Genomic DNA, 20,220 nt, shown 5'->3' on the forward strand with positions numbered 1-20,220 from the left:
GGGGCTACACCCGATGGGTGCGCTCACGCGCACCCACCGAGGCCTTGAGTATGAAATACTATCCTGTCAGGAGCTGCCACAAGCCAAGTCTCGCCAAAACCTCAGGAAGAGCGCTCACACCCTCCCTGAGGCTCGGGGCTACTGTCGGGTACCATAAAAGGGGGTCCCCTAAGCAAGAGCCGAAAAAATTGCTTAGACCTTGTAAAAATCAAAACTAAGAGACAACCACCGGCAAACCCCCACCTCATCCGAGGCTCGGCTAGGCTGCTTGGCCCACCTCGAACAATATCTGGGCTCACCCAAAGCAGGCTCGGCCCAGAATGAAACCGCAAGGCCTCGGACGAGGAACCGATTCTCCGCCTCGTTCGAGGCCCCAAACCGCAAGGCCTCAGACGAGGTACTGACTCTCCGCCTCGCTCTAGGCCCCAAACCGTAAGACCTCGGACAAGGAACCGATTCTCCGCCTCGCTCGAGGCCCCGCATGTAAGGCCTCGGACGAGGAACCGATTCTCCACCTCGCTCAAGACCTCGCACGTAAGGCCTCGGATGAGGCACCGATTCTCCGCCTCGCTCGAGGCCCCGCACGTAAGGCCTCGAACGAGGCACCGATTCTCCGCCTCGCTCAAGGCCTCGTACGCAAGGCCTCAGACGAGGTACCGATTCTCCGCCTCACTCGAGGCCGGCTCGGCAACAACCTCGTCGCCTCCGCCTTGACCAACTTCTCCGACAGGACGTCACGTCCAACTGACACGTTCAACCGCTCCTGCAATATCAGCCGAACGACGGCTCGACACAACGGAGTGGCCGACGAGACGTGAGTCACATCGACGCCATGCCGTCCGAGATAGGATGGGGCAGGGGTTACCAGCCGCTGTGCTTGGCACTGTGCCCACGACAGACACCCATGCGGCACTGTGCTACCTAACCCCACCTGCTCCAAGGACAGCACGATGTGGAGAGTCATGTTCGGGTCCCTGTAGCCTCGGAATCGACGTACAAAGACCAACTGCTCCCTCCGAGCCTCGGCTATCCGCTTCAGGGTCTCGGTCGCCTCGGGACTCGCGCCCACTGAGCCCCCCACAGTGGTCCAGCCTCTGCACCGACTGGGCTTCGTCTCTCTACGTAATCAACATATAGCGACCGGCACGTCGTCTGCAGTACGCACCATACTCTGCGCCAAGCTGTAGGAGCTCCCACGTCGCACAGGATCAGGCGTGACCGGCGCGTCGCTCCAGTGCATTGAGGACAAGGCCGCTCCACCGACCATGCTGCCACAGTGACAAGCTACAGGGCTCGGCATGCCGCCTCCGCTCACGAAACGCCACGTAGCAAATGCATGTAACGCCCCTGTGCCTCCCTTTGATTATAAAAGGGAGTGACCGGGGCCGCTTCTAGAGACGAACTCACGACGAACGGACGACGGAGACATCGCTCAGACACACACACACGCGCAAGCAATGCGCAACGCTCTGTAACACACACTCCTCCGCACTGCAAGAGATCAACATCTCAAGCAACTCACGCCGCTACGCATAGACCTAGGGCTAGCTCCCTCTCTCGCCCTGCTTGTAAACCCCTACTACAAGCATCTCGGTGCAAGGAATACAAGATCGATCTCTCAGACTGGACGTAGGGCACCTATTGCCTGAACCAGTATAAACCTTGTGTCTCTTTGCATCACCATCCGGGATTAGGGGCACGTAGTACATTTTCACTAGTCGGTTGAGGGCTCGCCGGTCCAAAACACCGACACCACGTGATGTTGATCAAGTGCTCCAACTTGAAAAGAGAAGGAGGAAAGCTAAACCCACCATGGAGGCAAGGCAAAGGTATAAGCTAGGCTTTTGTTTTGCTGGGCAAGACGCATAGAGTGCATGATCGGGTTTAGGATAAATAGCCGTACTATGAAGAGGGGAAAACTCATGGTAATTGTGGTGATCAAGTGCTACTAGGTGAACTAACTCCTTGCATTTGTATTAGGACCTAGTGAGTGTTAACAACCCTTGAAAATGATTGTGAAAAAATGCTAACACACGTGCATAAGTGTTTGGGACACTTTGGTGTTGGCACATGAGAGCAAGGGTTGAAAGTTGAGCTTGAAAAGAGTGAAGAAGGGGCGTCGGACCAGTCGAACCGGTCCCCCTAACAACACAGTGAAACAGAGTGACCCCGAATGGGGGTGCAGCGCACCCAACCCCCGGATCCGCAAGCTCCGCATCAGAGGTGGTTGCGGTGGTGGCTTCGATGTCGTCGGTGCTATCGTTGTCTCTCCAGTCCATGAGCTCCACCTCGTCATCATCAGCAGGCGAGGGGACAGATCTAGAGGGCGCTGGGCGAAGAGGCCATCTAAGGAGGGGTGGCGGGAGGCTTAGGGGTGGACACCGGCGCCAAGGAGGTCGCCGACGGAGGGGGAGGTGGGGGCTCTCTATCACCAGGGCACTCAACCATTGACTCTGTTTTCTCTTCCTGTTTTGTCCATTTTTGTTTTGTTTGTACAGAGATGGCAGAATCAATAGTCATGGTTGAGGCCCCTCATAATGACTTCATCACAGATCAACGTCTAGAGAGGCACATTCGTGTCAGGAGTTTCACCTGTGATGAGGTGTGTGCGGCGACACATGGCTTCGAAGTAGACCGTTTCCGGGGACACGGTTTGCGAAGAAAGTTAAAAAAAAAAAGAAACAAAGACAAATGTGCAATATCTAAAACAAGCAATATATAGAGAGAGTAATAGACATATCATGCTATCTGAGTTTCTAGCACTGCAGCTAATGTTGCGCACTTCATATGTTGCTAGGTTTCTGTAAACCAATAGGGAGAAGGCTTTATTTTGCTCGGTCCATCATCTATGGGACAACTGATGCTATCATACCCATACTGTCATTACGAGTTGCTTTGCTTGCTCTGTTCTCTGTCAACTAAGCATAAGTTTGCATGGACAAAAGATGCTATCCTATCCTCTTGTTATTTTGTTTTGTTCAGTCTGTGAACCATTGATGTCAACATGTGTGTGATGTGTGAGACACATGTCAATGGACACTGTAACTTGCAAGCATCCACAACAACACATAAAGTTAAAATGTAACCACGGCAACAATAGACGACCAATAATTCCAAATCTTAAACCTTATCACTTCGACGACACGTTCTTGTCGATTGTCGTCCAAAAATTTCAGTTTCATCTGACCATGACTAGCAATCTGGCACCCAGCAGCAGCAGCTACGGTACAACACATACACAACACATACACAACACATAGAGGTGTTTAAGTAGCAGCCGATCGAAAGCAACACAAGCCTACCTGATCCCGACGGACCCAAACCAACGAACCAATAAAACAGCACGAACACGGCAGCTACCTAGCTATGGGGACTAAGTTCTGCAATCCTTGTAGGAGCATCGTCTATAGTTTTGTACCATTCTAACACCAACCACCAAAAAGATTATCCTGGGCTCGCCGAATGCAGGTTTGGGCTAAGCAGCTGGTGCAGGCGGCGGGCTCTCAGGCTCCGGCGGTTCAGACGATGACTGCACCACTTGAGTCTGATCTCCACTGTAGAGGACCAGCTGCATGTTGTTCTCCGGGTTGTCATCCGCCAGTGGAAGTGCCCAGGAGATGGGTTGCACTGAACCAAGAAACAAAACATGGGATCAGATGAGAATAACGAGCAAGCTTCAATTGATGTCGAAATACTAGCCCATGTTAGAAGCCATATGTTCGGAGTGAGGACAAAAATGTCTATATGGTTGGAGCGAGGACACAAGTGTCCCAGGCACAACTGTAATATGAACAGCCAATTGTATGGATGTAGCTGCAACACAAATGTGCAGAATCTATGACACATCAACCAATTGCCGAGTAACTTCGCACCATAATTCTGGTGGGGCGTACCCAGTGCAGAGAGCTCCCGCTCTGTGCGGGGTCTGGGGAAGGGTGTTAGTGGCAAGCCTTACCCTCGCCTGTGCAATGCGAGGAGACCGCGACTCGAACCAGGAACCTTCCGGTCACATGCGGTAAGACTCTACCGCTTACACCAGGCCCACCCTTCACCAGAATTCTGGTGCTTACTAGAAAATACAAACATCTAGATAGCTACTACTATCCACTAGGAAGATGTCAATCTAACCATGCAGCAATAGGCACATCCCAAACATGCCAGGAGGTTGCTATATTTCAGGTGCCTGAATTTTCAGGCAACAATCTTAGACAACCAACTAGTACAACTAAAAAGACAACTCACATGAGATAATTCATAATTTTTTATAGTCAAACAATGGAAAAAAATAGATGTTGCCTGAACAACAACAAAAAATCAAGCACCTGAAATAGAGAACTGCTCCGGTACTCCTCTTTCTAAAACTTGCACGGATCTCAAAGCAGCTCATCTAATTAATAAAATATTTTTAATTATTTTCATCTGGGTCACGCCTGCGCCTGGCCCATCCGAACCCAGGCTATCTCCAGTCCAAACTCCATATTTCTTTTCCTACTAGTGCGCTAGAACCGCCGTGAGAGGGTACCATCATCGTCGCCGCTGGTGCTGGAGAAGTGGAGAGGAGCATGTCGTCTCGGTGTCAGGGCCATGGAGGAGGATGGCGCGGACCTAGGCGACACACATGATAGGAGCGGCATCGTCTCGTCGTCGGGACATAGAGCAAAATGCGCTGGAGTTGGATGTATGTAATGCCGCACAGATGCGTGCTTCCTGATTTGGTCAGGCACACCATTCTAATGGGAGGCTGAAGGCTGAACGACGAGAGCTAGATGTTTGATAGGACGGTGCAGAGGACGGCGCGGGCTTCGGCGACGAGCCGGGCGGTGACGGCCAGGGTGTGGACAAGTTTCGATACTGCGTCGGTCTCCTTCAACGAGGAAATCAAACGAGCAGGCATCGAACAAAGGGGGATCTGAGAGATATTACTTTGGATTTGGGTGAGGACTGGACACTCGCTGGGCTTGGACGGGTCAGGCCCGAGAGAAAAATAATTAATAAGGAATAATTGGCTAGATGGGCTGCTTTAAGATTAGTGTATTTTTTAGAAGGAGGAGTATTGGAACAGTTCCCCCTGAAATATAGGAGAAGTGAAAAGGGAGACTAGAAAACATTAAATGTAGGATGCTCAATTTATGTAATATACATTACCTTCTTCTGGTAGGAGAAGCTTAGTTGACCCTGTTGGTGTAACACCACTTTGGCTTGTCTGGGAACGCTTCCTAACATAGTCCTTTTGTAGTGGTGCAGGTGACTGGAATGAAAAATGAGATAACTTTACACCTTGTGCAGCACATTCTGGATGCTCTTTAAGGTACCTATCCAAGCATGGAGTTCGAAGAATTAGAGAAAAATTTCGATCAGACAACTACATGCATGTAAAACTGAACTTGAGCAACAATATGCTTTAAGTGAAGAGATTGAAGCAAGAGTTGACCAAAGGAACTTGACATACTTCTCCACTTCCTTACTTGATCTCAGTTGTGTTCCTGTAGGGGACCAATAGTACCTGAAAGCATGAATACAATGTTGATATGCGCACTACCATATTTATCCAAGATGCCAGTGCTAGAACACCATGCAGCATGATATTAATATCAATATGGGTGATTGACTACAGTAAACAATACTAGCTGCAGGTATAAATATATTGAAGGAGAACTGTTTTGTATGATATTAAACTAAAACACCAATTTTCCCATTTCTTTAAACAATTAAAACTTAGATTTTTCTTTCTTCATTTGTTCGCTGCCATGGACTATGAACTTAGATCATAGGTTAGACGTCAGCCAGAGGAAAGATAACAGATAGCACACAAGTATGCGTACAAGTTCATAAGATTGGACATATGTAACAACTACAATGCCATTTGCTAAGAGATAAGTGGTCAAACTAGGAAGGATTTAAGGTTTGGCGAGAAAAATGTTACTCACACATCAGCAAATTTGGTGCTTCCTTCACCTCTTATCTTAATCAACCTTTCCCATCCTTGAGGGGCCCGTGGGATGTTAGGTTTATCAATTGCCCAAAGCTTACCGCTGTCCTGAGATACATCTGATGGGTCATCACATGTCACATCAGGCTTCCACTCACGGGCTTTCTCACAGACAAAAGGATCCTCTAGAGCTTGCTCTCGAATTTCTTCGTACTTCTCTTTTGTTGAAATAAGTCTCCATTTCTGACATTTAGCACATTGAGTAGCAAAGGCTCCAATTTGCTTTCCCAATGCACGCTTTCGTTTCTCTGATGGTTTTGCTGGTACAATTGAGAGATGGCTTGCACTCTGTTCATCTCTTCCCCTATCACTTTTGTCATTCTTATAGATGACTACTTGCTGAGATGCATCATCACATTGGTCACCATCTTTATCAGATAATGTTTTCTGTCTCTTCCCAGATGGTGGAGATACAGAGTTCTCAGTGGGACTGATCATAGAATTTTCTGGTTTGGACTCCATATTTTTTAAGGACCTGTTGAAAGGATAGTTAATAAAATTTAACGTTAGAAGGTAAATGATAGCTTCATATCATAATATAACGATACATAAGCATAATATCTTCAGTACAAAGATAGCTCCATATTTCGTGTGTGTGTGTGTGTGGTACATAGTTGTGTGGTGTGTGTCCTGTTCCAGTACCCAAAATCTAGGGAATTGTAACCATTGCACAAGTCAATGTTGAGCCTCTTAGAAGTATGATAATATAGCCTACACCTTGGACTAAAGCATTTGGATTTGGAATTTGGAGAAAGCACCCAGACAAAACAGAATTTACAGAAGGGATACTTTCAAACTGGGATTTCTGAGACAAGCCTAGAATTCTGAAAGATCCCTAAGGTAAACATATTTAATGTAAGTGGAAAAGTGATCAAATACTTCTTTTTTAGCTAGATACACAATAGTGCAACTGAAAACCACAGAAGGGAAACAATACAATAACGGGCATACACAGCAGATTACCTAAAAAACATTCATTGTAAATCTTGGATTTAATGTACCTAGAATACTAGAAACCAAGTTCTCAAATGTCAAAACTATAGTATACACTCAAAAAGCCAACAGCAGAACAACCATTCCAAGTTGACAACAGAATTCTACAGAGCATTTTATAGAAGGCCATTGCTAATAAATTCTCTATGGTATGTTAAAAAAAGCATCTGCATAACACATGGATCAACCAGTATTTTTCACATCCTTTTCATTTTGGTTGTATAAGATTAGTTAGTGTGCTGTATAAATCTCCACCTTGTACAGCTAACTGAGGTGGTGTAACATCCTACGATCAGAAAGGTAGATATCACCATAGAAGCCAACACCTCCTTAGTAATGACAGGGCCCAACCAATCAGGTTCACCAAAGTCCTTTTCTCCAAACAAGGTATTTCTCAAACCAAAATGGAAGGTTGTACATCAAGTTCAGTTTGGTTTAGCACAAATTCCAAGCATTTGACAACTGAACTAAGTAGCACTAACTCAATTACAAAGATTCCTCAGCTTGACTCCAGGATATCATTTGCAATAAAAATATTTACGAACATAGTTCCTCATTAGTACGTTTAGGGTATTGCCAATTTGATCCTGTTACAATAAGGTATCGCATAACTTCCTAACATGTAACATTTAAACTAAGTAGAGCTAATGCAGCAAATACCAAAACCCCAAGGCTAGATACAATCTATCATTAGCATTAGAAGCACAGCATTAAGTTGATAAACCTAAGTCAGCATTCCAATAGCATTAAGTTAATGAGAAATGTTATGAAGCTAATATTTCTTGCTTCTTGCAAGCCTGTGAACCACTTTCTTCAGACTTGAACTTGTCTGGACTTTCAGACACATAACACATTATGTCCAGTAGCTATGTTCAAAATGGCAGGGCGAACTGTTAATGTTTTGACCACAAACTTTTTATGGAGCCTTCTTTATATAATAAAAGGTGACCCCGGAGAGTTTCCCCTCGTCCAAAAAAATCAGCATTCCAATACTATAACACATGACTCTGGAATCCAAACAGTACAAGGCTAGTCCAACCAACAACAGAAACCGTGATTCTCGAACCGTATGTGTTCTCAGGCTTGCAAGACATGAACCGAGGTGTTGTCTACCTCTAATATCCTAAACTAAAATCTAGAATGTCACCAAAATCCAAGGATTTAGGCATGTAAATATGGCAGGCACAAATCTGTGGCCTTCTTGTTAGCAACAAGAGAAGCAACTCTCTGATTCCTACGACTGGAATGCGAAAAACGACAAAATCGCCAAACCGCACATACATCAGCACAGACTCTATCTAACAATCGATATCGAGCAACGCTAACACGAAACTCGACCAGCAGGAAATCACCGGAATTCTAACCACACGATCAAGCTTTTATTCAGTTCTTCTGTAAACATGCCAAGCACAAATCTGTGGCATTCTTGTTAGCAACAAGAGAAGCAACTCTCTGATACCTACGCTTGGAATGTGAAAACAACACAATCGCCAAATCAGTTTCATCAAAAAACACAATCGCCAAATCTCACGTCCATACACAATCACCAATCGCACATCCACCAGCACAGACTCTACCTAACATTCAATCGAGCAAGGCTAGCACAAAAGACGAAACTCCACCAGCAGTAAATCACCGAAATTCTAACCACACGAACAAGCTTTTATTCAGTTCTTCTGTGAGCACCGCACGCGAAATGAAATCAATACAACAACGATCGCAAAATAGAGACGGATAGAGCGTATACTTGTAGAGCTCCCAGTAGCGGCTACGGGGCGGCCAAATGGGCTGGTCGTCGTCCTCGGGAGGCTCCGGCGGCCGCCGCGGGGGAGGAGACCGGGCGAAATGCGGGGGAGACGACTGTTCGAGTCGGCGTGCCTCGCAGGAGGCGTCGAGCCGCCGGAAGAGCTCAGCTCGGTGGGGGTCGCGTCGAGCCGTGGCGCCGGGCTGCTCGCTGGCGGACGCCGCCGCGCCCGCCTCGGCTCGCGCGCCGGGCGTTAAAGGAGGGAGAAGCCGACCGGCCTTCTCTGTCTCTCTTCTTACACTTGCAACTGTGTGCGGCGCTGACTAGTTGTTGACTGAGAAATTTTGGAGAATTTGGTGAATTTCGACTGAATTTATAGAGGGGAGATGGTGTTGGTTTTAGACCTAGTACCGCTCAGAACTCAGAAGGTTCTGGAATGTGGCCACCTACCCTAAAAAATATTCATAATTTCCTTTTGTTGTATCCAAATTCCAAATGGCCCATTTAACAAAACTTTATTTGTAGAATAGTGCATGTATTTATATTTTATCAAAAAATTGTGAAGGAAAATGACATGGGAGGTGTGATTGCAAAACTTTACCCTAGTCGTCAAACAAGGGTGCGAACTAGGGCACCATGACGCGAAATACAGAAACCAAACTACTAGAGGTCGTGAAATGTGATGCTTACACACGTAGATCAGTTGGTTCTTAGTTTTATTTAAACCTCCAAACAAATTAACGGTCTTTGGCGCGAAAGAATAACGTTGGTTAGCAATTAACGACTTAACATTCGTTAGCAATTAATAGAATAATAACGGTCTTTGGCGCGAAAAACATCTAAAACTCGTGCGCAGCAAGTATTTACATGGACCGTGTGCGCTTGTTTCTAATAACTCGCACACGGGCAGAGCAAGCATTTAAATGGACCACCAACTTCGTGCGTTTGTTTCTAATAAAGCCAAAGATATCAAGAGTATCAATATCACATCAAGAGAAATTTTCAACATATCTCGAAATTAATTTCCACATCCATGACCACACTGGTTACTTGAGAAATCTCACTATTGTTTTTTCACAAGCCAACGGCAGCATTTTTTTATTAAAAAAAAGGAAAAATGACCCAACGGTAGCTTAGCCACCAACCGTCCAACACAGTCGTAGGCTCGCAGCCAAAAGAAGCAAACATTTATCTCGTTGCCTCAAACGCTATGGTTGATGGACTGGCGTGCACAAGAACCATGTTCTGGCGACAGCATAGTTTTTTTTTTAAAAAAAAAAAACTCTGGTGACAGCATATAGTGTTTGAAAAATATTCTTTTTTTACTGTTGAAAAAATTCTCTAGATTTTGTTTTTTAGATAATCCTAGTCTCTAGATTGAGAATTGCGCGTGACCACACTAAAAAAAATGATGTCTGACTAATTCTTTTAGAAAGGTGATGAGTAGTAGAAACATGAAAATATTAATCGTTGTATTTTGATGTATGCAACTTTGCTAAATACCTCATCTACCTGTAAGAGTTGTGGGAGAAAAATGCACAAGGATTATGCATGAGGATTAGAAGTTTACCTAAACACATCTTGTTGAGAAAAAAAATGGGAAAAAACACCACTTTATATTCGAACCACCTGAGTACCACGCTAGTTACTAGAGAAAACATTACAGTATATTATAGTGTGTCCCATGTGGAAAATGATAGAGAATTTTAGAGAAATTAAAGCAAAAATCAAAACTTTCTGTATGAGAATTATGAAAGCAATTTCATAAAAAAGTCGTGAAAATGAAAATCAAAACTGAGGAAGGGAGAGATAAGAAACGGAAGGTCTTAAGTTAGAGGAATAGCCATAGCCAACCAACGTAGCCGCAGCCAGAAGAGGCAAATATTTATCTCGTTGCCTCAAAACACCATGTGCTCAATAAGCACGTTCTGGCGATAACAATCAAAGTTGGCTATTGGCGAACAGTTGTACCCAGGAGCCTATCTAGAGTTCATTTGAAAAAAAAAAGATCCTCTTAATAATTGAGTAGCCACGTTAATTTGGCAATATACAGGCATATTTGGATCACCTCAACTAAAATTTATCTATCTAATTGCTAGAGCTAAAACTTAGCTAGCTAAATTTTAGCTAGGGGTGTTTGGATCCTCTAGCTAATTAAAAACCTTAACTATGCTACCCCTCATTAATTCTATTGTTTAGCTAGCTAAACTTTAGTTGTGGGTATTTGGATTCTCTAGCTAAACTTTAGCTAGAGATAGTTTGAGGCGTGTTCGGCTGGCTGGTTGTCGCAGCTGGGGCTGGCCAGCCCACTCACGCGGGCACTGTTCACATGAACAATGTCTTTCAGCCAGAATATTATTTTTCTTTCACAAAAACCTAGCTGGAACAGTATTTTGGCTTATTCAACCAGCCTGTCGAACACTCTCTTGGTCATCGAGGCCTTTTAGCTAGTTTTAGCTAGGTCGAAACAGCTAAAAGAATTATGTATAGTTTGGTCCTAGCTAAAATTTAGCTATGAGCTGTTTCAGCTAAAGTTTAGCTTGCGGATCAAATAAGGCCTACTTATTGTGCTATTTCTATTTTCCCTAAACTAAAGTACGTCACAGAGGTGTTGCAGTGATCCATGAATGATGGTGAACTGTTAAGGCTAGATCCAACACTCCAGCAGGGATAGTGATCTTATCATGCCACAACAGAGTGAAGCTCTCGCGAGAAATAGAAGAAAATAGCCGTGTCTTGCAGGACACGCTATTAGTTCCCGCTGAGGGAGCTATTGTATTAGAAAAGAGACAGAGAGATGGTGAGATAAAGCTGATATTTATGGATGTTTTTTCTTTATTTTTTTTTTCTTGTGCACAACAGTCTGTGGCCTGTCATGCGTTATAGCATTGATACTTAAATAGAGGTTAGGAGTATGTGACATCTTCTCTCACCTGAGGCCGCCAATATTGTATGCTTTTGCGTTGAGCGTGGTCTAATAGGGTGCATATGCAAACTGTAACCGTTTTCGCTTCAGCAAAGCAGTTTGTGTGTGTCATATCGAACGTTCAGATATTAAGGTCCCGTTCGCTTCGCTGGAAAAATAAGCCGAAACACTGTTTCGGTTGATTTGTTGTGAAAGAAAAACACTGTTCCGGCTGAAAAAAAAAATAAACTGAAAAAGACAGATTATAAGAGAAGCGAGCAGGGCCTTAGTACAAGTTATCAGGTAATTAGTTTGTCTTTTGTGCTCCATTGGAGAGAACTAAAAATTGGTAGGTGCGTGGGCAGGCCTGAATGAAGACCAATCAAAGCTTGTTAGGCTTAGGCCCCGTTCGCTGGTCTGAATTTTGGCTGAAACTAGCTGAAAAATACTGTTCTGGCTGAATTATTGTGAGAGAAAAATACTGTTCCGACTGAAAAAAGTCGAACAAGCCGAATATGAGGTAAGCCAAACGGAGCCTTAATCCGAGAGGATTGAAGGGAATTGGGTGGATTTTTGTTTTTTTTTTTGTGGATAAAACCCATAAATCTGGAGTGGTTGGGCCTAAAGACTACGGGCTAACACTCTCTAAAACCTACCACCACGTCTTTCTAGCAAAGACACCCAGCTAGCAGGTGTTCAACTATTTCAGTGCCGGTACTAGGATAATAAAGGCCCTCCGGCGATCTCATCATAATGGCCTCTCTTAACCATGTATAAAATCTTATAATATATAGGCGCTAATTTTACTTGCAAAACGAAAGCAAATTTAATAACATATTTTTAATTTAACATATCTGAAAGCATCTAGGCCTCTAGTTGGATTTCGGTGATTAATGTCAATACAAGATTACTATGACTAACGTGTGTTTTGCAGAGGCAATTAAGTTAGGTCATGGTAATGGAGATCGATTGGGCAATCGAGGTTGTCATGCCCCTACGATGAAAATCGTTTCGGTTTTCAAAGGATGGACGACAAGGTTAAGGATAACTAGTTCTAAGTGTCGATTGGAGTTGGAGAGACACTTAGAGTAGTTTAGGACTTTGTTTTTCCTTTGGCCGTACTATAAAAGGGGGTATGAACGGGTAGCTTGACCTAGTTGAGTCTAGTGAGTTAGGTGTGGTGCACACTTGTTTAAACTAGCTCTAGGTAGCTTCTATGAATGCCTAAGATCCTATGGAGCAAACTTCATTCACATATGTTCGATTGTTGGAAGTGAATGGAGGGTCAAACACTGACCGGACGCTGGCTCCGGTGCGACCGGATGTTGGGCGCAGGGTCCTGTCAGTTCATTTGACCGTGAAGAACAAGTCTGGAGTGACCGGACGTTGGAAGGTTCATTTGACTCCAGTAAGGGTCCAGACTTGGGAAAGAGTGACCGGACGCGTCCGGTCAGTGGTGACCGGACCCTGAGTATCTAGCGTCCGGTCGTTTACAGTAAGCATCCAAGAGCGACCGGATGCGTCCGGTCGGTACTGACCGGACCCTGACAGCGTCCGGTCATCATTTGAAAACTGTTCGCGGGTTGAACTGACCGGAGCGTCTGGTCAAAACGATCGGAGCGTCCGGTCATCCCGCAGAAGCTCATAACGGTTCGTTTTTCAGGCTGCCTTATAAATAGAGGCTCCACTCGTGAGTGGAGCAACTTTGCTCATTCCAACAGCTGAGAAACACGTTTGTGAGTGCCAAGAAGAGCAAGGTCCTAGTGAGGTGTTTGTGATTTGAGAATCCAAGAGAGTAGCCTCACTAGCAAATCAAGAGTAGCAAAGTGTGCATCCATCTTCTCATTAGGCTTCGCGTGGTCAAGTGAGAGTTCGTGCTTGTTACTCTTGGTGATTGCCATCACCTAGACGGCTTGGTGGTGATCGGGAGTTTGGTGTTCACCCGACGGAGCTTGTGGGTGACCCAACTCAAGTTGTGAGCGGCTTTGGGTGATTCGCCGCGACGGAGTGTCGAAGAATCAATCCGTAGAGAGCACTTGATCCTTGCGCGGATCAAGGGGGAGCTACACCCTTGCGCGGGTGCTCCAACAAGGACTAGTGGGGAGTGGCGACTCTCCGATACCTCGGCAAAACATCGCCGCGTTCCTTTCTGTCTCTATCTACTTTGAGCACTTACTTTGAGCATTTACCTTGAGCAATTCAATACTTGTTTTACATCCATAGAATTGCTTGCTAGAGTAAGTTTGGAACTTAGGTTGCGAGGTTGTTGTGCATTAGTTTGATATAAATACTTTTCTAGGCACAAGGGGTTAATTGGGCTATCCGTGGGATTTGATTATTGCAAGAGAATTTAGAATTAGCCCAATTCACCTCCCCTCTTGGGCATCTTGATCCTTTCAATTAGTATCAGAGCCTCGTGCTCACGTTTTTAAGCTTAATCGCTTAGAGCAAGATGTCTCATGGGGATGGACCTCCTCCTATCTTTGAGGGAGATGATTTTCCATATTAGAAAATCCGCATGGAGGCATACTTAGAAGCTCTAGATGTTGGAATTCTAAGAGCCGCCTCTCAAGGGTTCCTAGCACCTAGGAATGCCGCTCAACTTCAAGGTGATGAAGTGAATTATGAAAAATGGAATGCAAAGGCTCGCAACACCATCTTTCGAGGCCTTTGCAAAGATGTGTTCAATCGTGTAAGGAACCACAAAGACGCCCATGCACTATGGTCGGACGTTTGTGCGCTCCATGAGGGAACCAAGAGTGAGCGTGAGGAACGCTATCATCTTATGATTAAAAAGCTAAATTCTTTTGAGATGTTTCCCAAAGAAAGTGCTAATGAGATGTATTCTCGATTAAATATTCTTGTAGAGGAAGTCAATGGGCTTGGACTCACTCAAATGTCACCATCCGACGTTGTGAGAAAAATCTTGAGTGTCCTCCCCATTGACAAATATGGACACATTGTGACCGTGCTACATCAAGGTGATCTTTCCGCCACTACACCGACATAAATCTTGGGAAAGATCAATGCTCATGAGATGTACATGCACATCACACCATAAGATGGCTCATCCTCTACAAAGAAGAAAGAGAATGACTTAGCATTCAAAGCTAGCCAAGACAAGGGCAAAGCAAGACTTGAGCATGCGAGCTCAAGTGATGAAGATGATGAAGAAAGCCTTGCCCTCATGGTGAAGAAGACCACCAAGATGCTAAAAAGGCTAAACAAGAGTGGCATCAAGTTTGATGGCAAGAAGAAGAAGTTCTTCACTAGCTCAAGAAGAAAGCCAATCTCCGAGATGGATTGCTACAATTGTGGCGAACTTGGCCACCTAGCTCATCAATGCACGAAGCCCAAGAAAGACAAGGGCAAGAAAGATGATTCAAGCGATGAAGATGAAAAGAAGAAGAACAAGCCATACAAGAAGAGAGATGGCAAAAAGAGAGAGTTCTACAAGAAGAAGAAGAGTGGCAAGGCCTATATTGTCGATGATTGGCTCACAGACATTGATTCATCAAGTGGATCATCCGATGATGATAATGACGATGAAAAGGTGGCCGCCATTGCTATTGATCTTACATCTTCACCGCCATCATCGCTATCATCCTCTACACACCTATGCCTTATGGCTAAAGGTGAACGCAAGGTAACTAAGAGTGATGATAGTAGTGATGATGAACATGCTAGTGATGATGATAGTGATAGTGATGACGATGACTCACCTACATATGATGATCTTGTCAAAATACTAAGAAAATATACTAAGATCATTAGAAAGAGTAGAGCTACAAATGAAAAACTTGATGCTAAAAATGATTCACTCTTAGCTAAGTGTGATACATTAAAAAAGGCTAATGATGAGCTCAAAAAAATAAATGATTCTATATCATCCAAACTCAAGGAGCTAAAATCTTCTAAGAAAGAGCTTAAAGATAAAAATGATAAACTTGAGTGGGTGCACAATGAGCTTATCACTAGTCACAACAAGCTAAAAGATGAATATATAACTCTAAAGATCGATTATGATACCCTTATTATTACACAAGAATTCTTACCAAATGAGCCACATGATGCTACTAACCATGTTGTTAAGATTGATATAGCTACCTCATATGATGATTTAATTGATGAAAGCATTGAGCATGGATCTAGTAGCAAAGGCAAGCAAGTGGTTGAGTGCAATGACTATAATGAGTATGTCAAGCTCAAGAGTGACAATGAGAAGCTCATGAAAGATCTTGAAGAGATGAAAAGTCACAACACCATCGTGCTAGAAACTCTTGATCATGACAAAGAGGTGATCCTTGAGAATGAGAAGCTAAAAGAAGAAAACAAGAAACTCAAGGAGGAGAAGAACAATGATATTCTCAAGGAAGAGAACAAGAAGCTCAAGATGGAGAAAGAGCATCTCAAGGTGGGATTGAGCAAGTTTGCTAGAGGCAAGCATCTTCAAAGTGAGCTACTCATGAATACCGTCATGAAGATGGATAGAAGTGGCATTGGATATATGGCAAGTGTAGAGAAGAAGAAGGCTCAAGCTCAACACCAACAATCAAAGCCAAAGCCAAAGCCAAAGAGATGTTTTGAGTATGGACAAGAAGGCCACTTTGCTCATGAGTGTCAAACTCCACCACCACAACCCTTGCCCAAGCATGCTAGACCCTTTGCTTTCAATGCTCACTACATGCTTAGAAAAGATTTGAGTGGAAAGATGAAAGTCATGTTCTTAGGTCCCCCCAACAAGAGTAGGCCTAAGAAAATTTGGGTGGCTAAGTCACTTGTTGAGAAGGTGAAGGGCCCTCAACAAGCTTGGATCCCTAAAGCTTGAATCTCTTGTGTGTAGGTGAACTACAAGACCGGTGGAAGTCATTGGGTTATTGATAGTGGTTGCACTCAACATATGACCGGTGATCCTCGTATGTTCACCTCACTAGATGAAGAGGTAGATGGACAAGAGAAAATAACATTTGGAGATAATTCAAAGGGCAAGGTCAAAGGATTAGGCAAAGTGGCAATATCAAATGATCATTCCATCTCCAATGTGCTCTATGTTGCTTCATTGAGCTTCAACTTGCTATCCGTTGGATAATTGTGTGATCTTGGCTTTCAATGCTTATTCACCGAGAAGGAGGTTGTTGTATCCAAAGTAGATAATAATCAAGTGATATTCAATGGATTTAGATACAACAACTTATATCTAGTTGACTTCACCTCCGAAGATGCAAACTTGAAGACTTGCCTATTCACCAAAACAACATTTGGGTGGCTATGGCATAGAAGACTTGCTCATGTTGGGATGAGCTCACTCAAGAAGCTTATGAAGAATGATTTGGTGAGAGGGTTGAAGGATGTGAAGTTTGAGAAGGACAAGCTTTGTAGTGCATGTCAAGCCGGCAAGCAAGTTGCAAACACTCATCCAACCAAAGCTTTCATGTCAACCACAAGAGTGCTAGAACTCCTACACATGGATTTATTTGGACCAACAACATACAAGAGTTTGGGAGGAAATCTCTATTGCCTTGTGATTATGGATGACTATTCAAGATATACATGGGTGTTTTTCCTTCATGACAAATCTGAAGTTGCATCTTATTTCAAGAAGTTTGCCAAGAGAGCTCAAAATGAATTTGAAGTGAAGCTCAAGAAGATAAGAAGTGACAATGGCAAAGAGTTTGACAACACAAACATAGAAGCTTATTGTGATGAAGTTGGAATCAAACATGAAGTCTCTGCAATCTATACTCCTCAACAAAATGGTGTAGTTGAGAGGAAGAACCGGACTTTGATCACTCTTGCAAGGACAATGCTAGATGAGTACAACACCCCCGAAGCTCTATGGGCGGAAGCAATCAACACCGTATGTTATGCATCCAACCGCCTATTTCTTCAAAAGTTCCTTGTCAAGACACCATATGAGTTGCTCAATGGGAAGAAGCCGGACGTCTCCTTCTTTAGGGTGTTTGGTTGCAAGTGCTACATCTACAAGAAGCGGCAACACCTAGGGAAGTTTCAAAGGCGTTGTGATATAGGTTTTTTTGTTGGTTACTCATTGAAGTCCAAAGCATATAGAGTATTTAATCATGCCACCGGCTTGGTTGAAGAAACATATGATGTGGAATTTGATGAATCTAATGGCTCCCAAGGAGCACATGAGAATCTTGATGATGTAGGTGATGAACCATTGAGGGAGGCTATGAAGAATATCCTGGTGGGAGACATCAAGCCAAAAGATGATGAAGATGATGTACAAGTCATTAACCAACCTTCTTCATCAAATGTACCACAAGATGGTGAAAAAGATGGGAGAGTAGAAAATGAAGATACTCATATCTCCCATGAGCAAATGGTGGTACAAGCACAAGATGTTGATGCTCCACAACCTCCTCCTCAAGTGGTCAATAGAAGAAATACACATCTCCTACAAGATCATCCACAAGATCTCATCATAGGGAGTCTATCAAAGGGTGTAATAACTCGATCTCAAAAACTTACTTCATTTATCGCTCATCACTCTTTTGTCTCTTGCTATGAGCCTACCAAGGTAGAAGAAGCTCTTAAAGATCCGGATTGGATCAATGCCATGCATGAAGAGTTGAACAACTTCACTCGCAATGAAGTTTGGAATCTTGAAGAGCGACCAAAAGGTGCAAGAGTCATTGGAACAAAGTGGGTGTTCTGCAACAAGCAAGATGATCAAGGTGTTGTTGTGAGGAACAAGGCAAGACTAGTTGCAAAGGGATTCTCTCAAGTTGAAGGTTTAGATTTTGGAGAAACCTTTGCACCGGTTGCAAGATTAGAAGCCATCCGTATCCTTCTTGCATATGCATCACATCATGAAATGAAACTATATCAAATGGATATAAAAAGTGCATTCTTAAATGGCTTTATTAATGAACTAGTCTATGTTGATCAACCTCCCGGGTTTGAAGACCCTAGATATCCTAATCATGTTTATAGGTTGTCCAAGGCACTATATGGGCTTAAGCAAGCCCCAAGAGCTTGGTATGAGCGCCTTCGGGATTTCCTTATTGAGAAGGGCTTCACCATTAGGAAGGTCGACACCACACTATTCACCAAGAAGCTTGATGGGCATATCTTCATTTGTCAAGTATATGTTGATGATATCATCTTTGGATCATCAAATGAAGACTCATGCAAAGAATTTGATGAATTGATGTCTAAGGAGTTCGAGATGTCAATGATTGGTGAGCTTACATTCTTTCTTGGTTTTCAAGTCAAGCAAATGAAAGAAGGCATCTTCATCTCTCAAGAGAAATACACAAAAGATCTTCTCAAGAGATTCAAGATGGATGAATGTAAGCCAATCAAGACCCCAATGCCTACCAATGGACATCTCGACCTAGATGAGGGAGGTAACTCGGTTGATCAAACTCTCTACCATTCTATGATTGGTAGCTTGTTATATTTAACCGCATCTAGGCCCGACATCATGTTTAGTGTGTGTATGTGTGCTAGATTTCAAGCTAGTCCTAAGGAAACACATTTAATTGCCATAAAAAGAATCCTTAGGTATCTTAAGCATACACCAAGCATTAGCCTTTGGTATCCCAAAGGAGCTTTATTTGAATTAATTGGCTATTCCGATTCGGATTACGCCGGATGCAAAGTTGATAGAAAGAGCACATTCGGAGGATGCCATTTGCTTGGTAGATCACTTGTGTCTTGGTCCTCCAAGAAACAAAATAGTGTGCCTTTGTCCACCGCCGAAGCAGAATACATTGCCGCGGGCGCTTGTTGTGCACAAATATTATACATGAAATAAACTTTACTAGACTATGGAGTAGTTCTAGAGAAAGTACCTCTTTTGTGCGATAATGAAAGTGCGGTAAAACTTGCAAATAATCCGGTTCAACACTCTCGCACCAAGCATATAGATATCCGCCATCACTTTCTAAGAGATCATGTAGCTAAAAATGATATATCACTAGAAGGTGTAAGATCCGAAGATCAATTAGCGGATATCTTCACTAAACCGCTAGATGAGGCTACTTTTTGTAGATTGCGGAATGAGCTCAATGTACTTAATTTTAGTAACTTCACTAAAAATTGAGCTTGTGTTGTCCCTTGCATTCATTGTAATATACAACATGTTTAATTTGTGGCAATGCATATAGGGCTTGTCTAACATGGTTAAGATAACCGCCGAAAAGCGTGTGAAGAAGCTTAACCTTGGATCAAACTTGACAAGCAACTAGATTTACTTACAAGTACTACATATGCATGAATGTTGTTTTGTCGTTTTGTTCCATTTGCCCTCTTGTTGCTTATTTTCTTAAAAAGAATTATAGCCTAAGGCAAAATATTTTGAAAAATATGAGAGTTTGAGAGAGGTCACTCACATCAGTCTCAATTGGTGTTTATTTGAATCTTATTCAAGTTGGGACTTGATTGGGAACAGGCAGCGCGAAGGAAGGTTGAAGGTTTGCTGGAAAAGGTGCACCGGACGCTGCACCGGATGCTGCTGTCCAGCGTCCGGTCAGTTCACAGGAGGTGAACTGCTACTGAAGGAGTGACCGGACGCTGCGTCTGTGCGTCCGGTTAGGAAGGGTTCAGCGTCCGGTCGATCGA

At 43.7% G+C, this 20,220-nt stretch overlaps 1 protein-coding gene across 1 annotated transcript; it reads right to left on the bottom strand.

The window, feature by feature from the left end:
- Positions 1–3,158: 3,158 nt before the first annotated feature.
- On the bottom strand, positions 3,159–8,969 carry LOC136502113 (methyl-CpG-binding domain-containing protein 2-like). Its single transcript, XM_066497589.1, has 5 exons — positions 8,730–8,969; positions 5,928–6,464; positions 5,450–5,503; positions 5,146–5,312; positions 3,159–3,627 (listed from the first exon to the last, which is right to left on the bottom strand). The coding sequence occupies exons 2-5, from the start codon at positions 6,449–6,451 to the stop codon at positions 3,476–3,478; spliced, it is 897 nt and encodes a 298-aa protein (XP_066353686.1). The 5' UTR covers positions 6,452–6,464; positions 8,730–8,969; the 3' UTR covers positions 3,159–3,475.
- Between the last annotated feature and the right edge of the window lie 11,251 nt (positions 8,970–20,220).

This window comes from Miscanthus floridulus, chromosome 13, assembly GCF_019320115.1.
Source record: "Miscanthus floridulus cultivar M001 chromosome 13, ASM1932011v1, whole genome shotgun sequence".
Taxonomy (NCBI): domain Eukaryota; kingdom Viridiplantae; phylum Streptophyta; class Magnoliopsida; order Poales; family Poaceae; genus Miscanthus; species Miscanthus floridulus.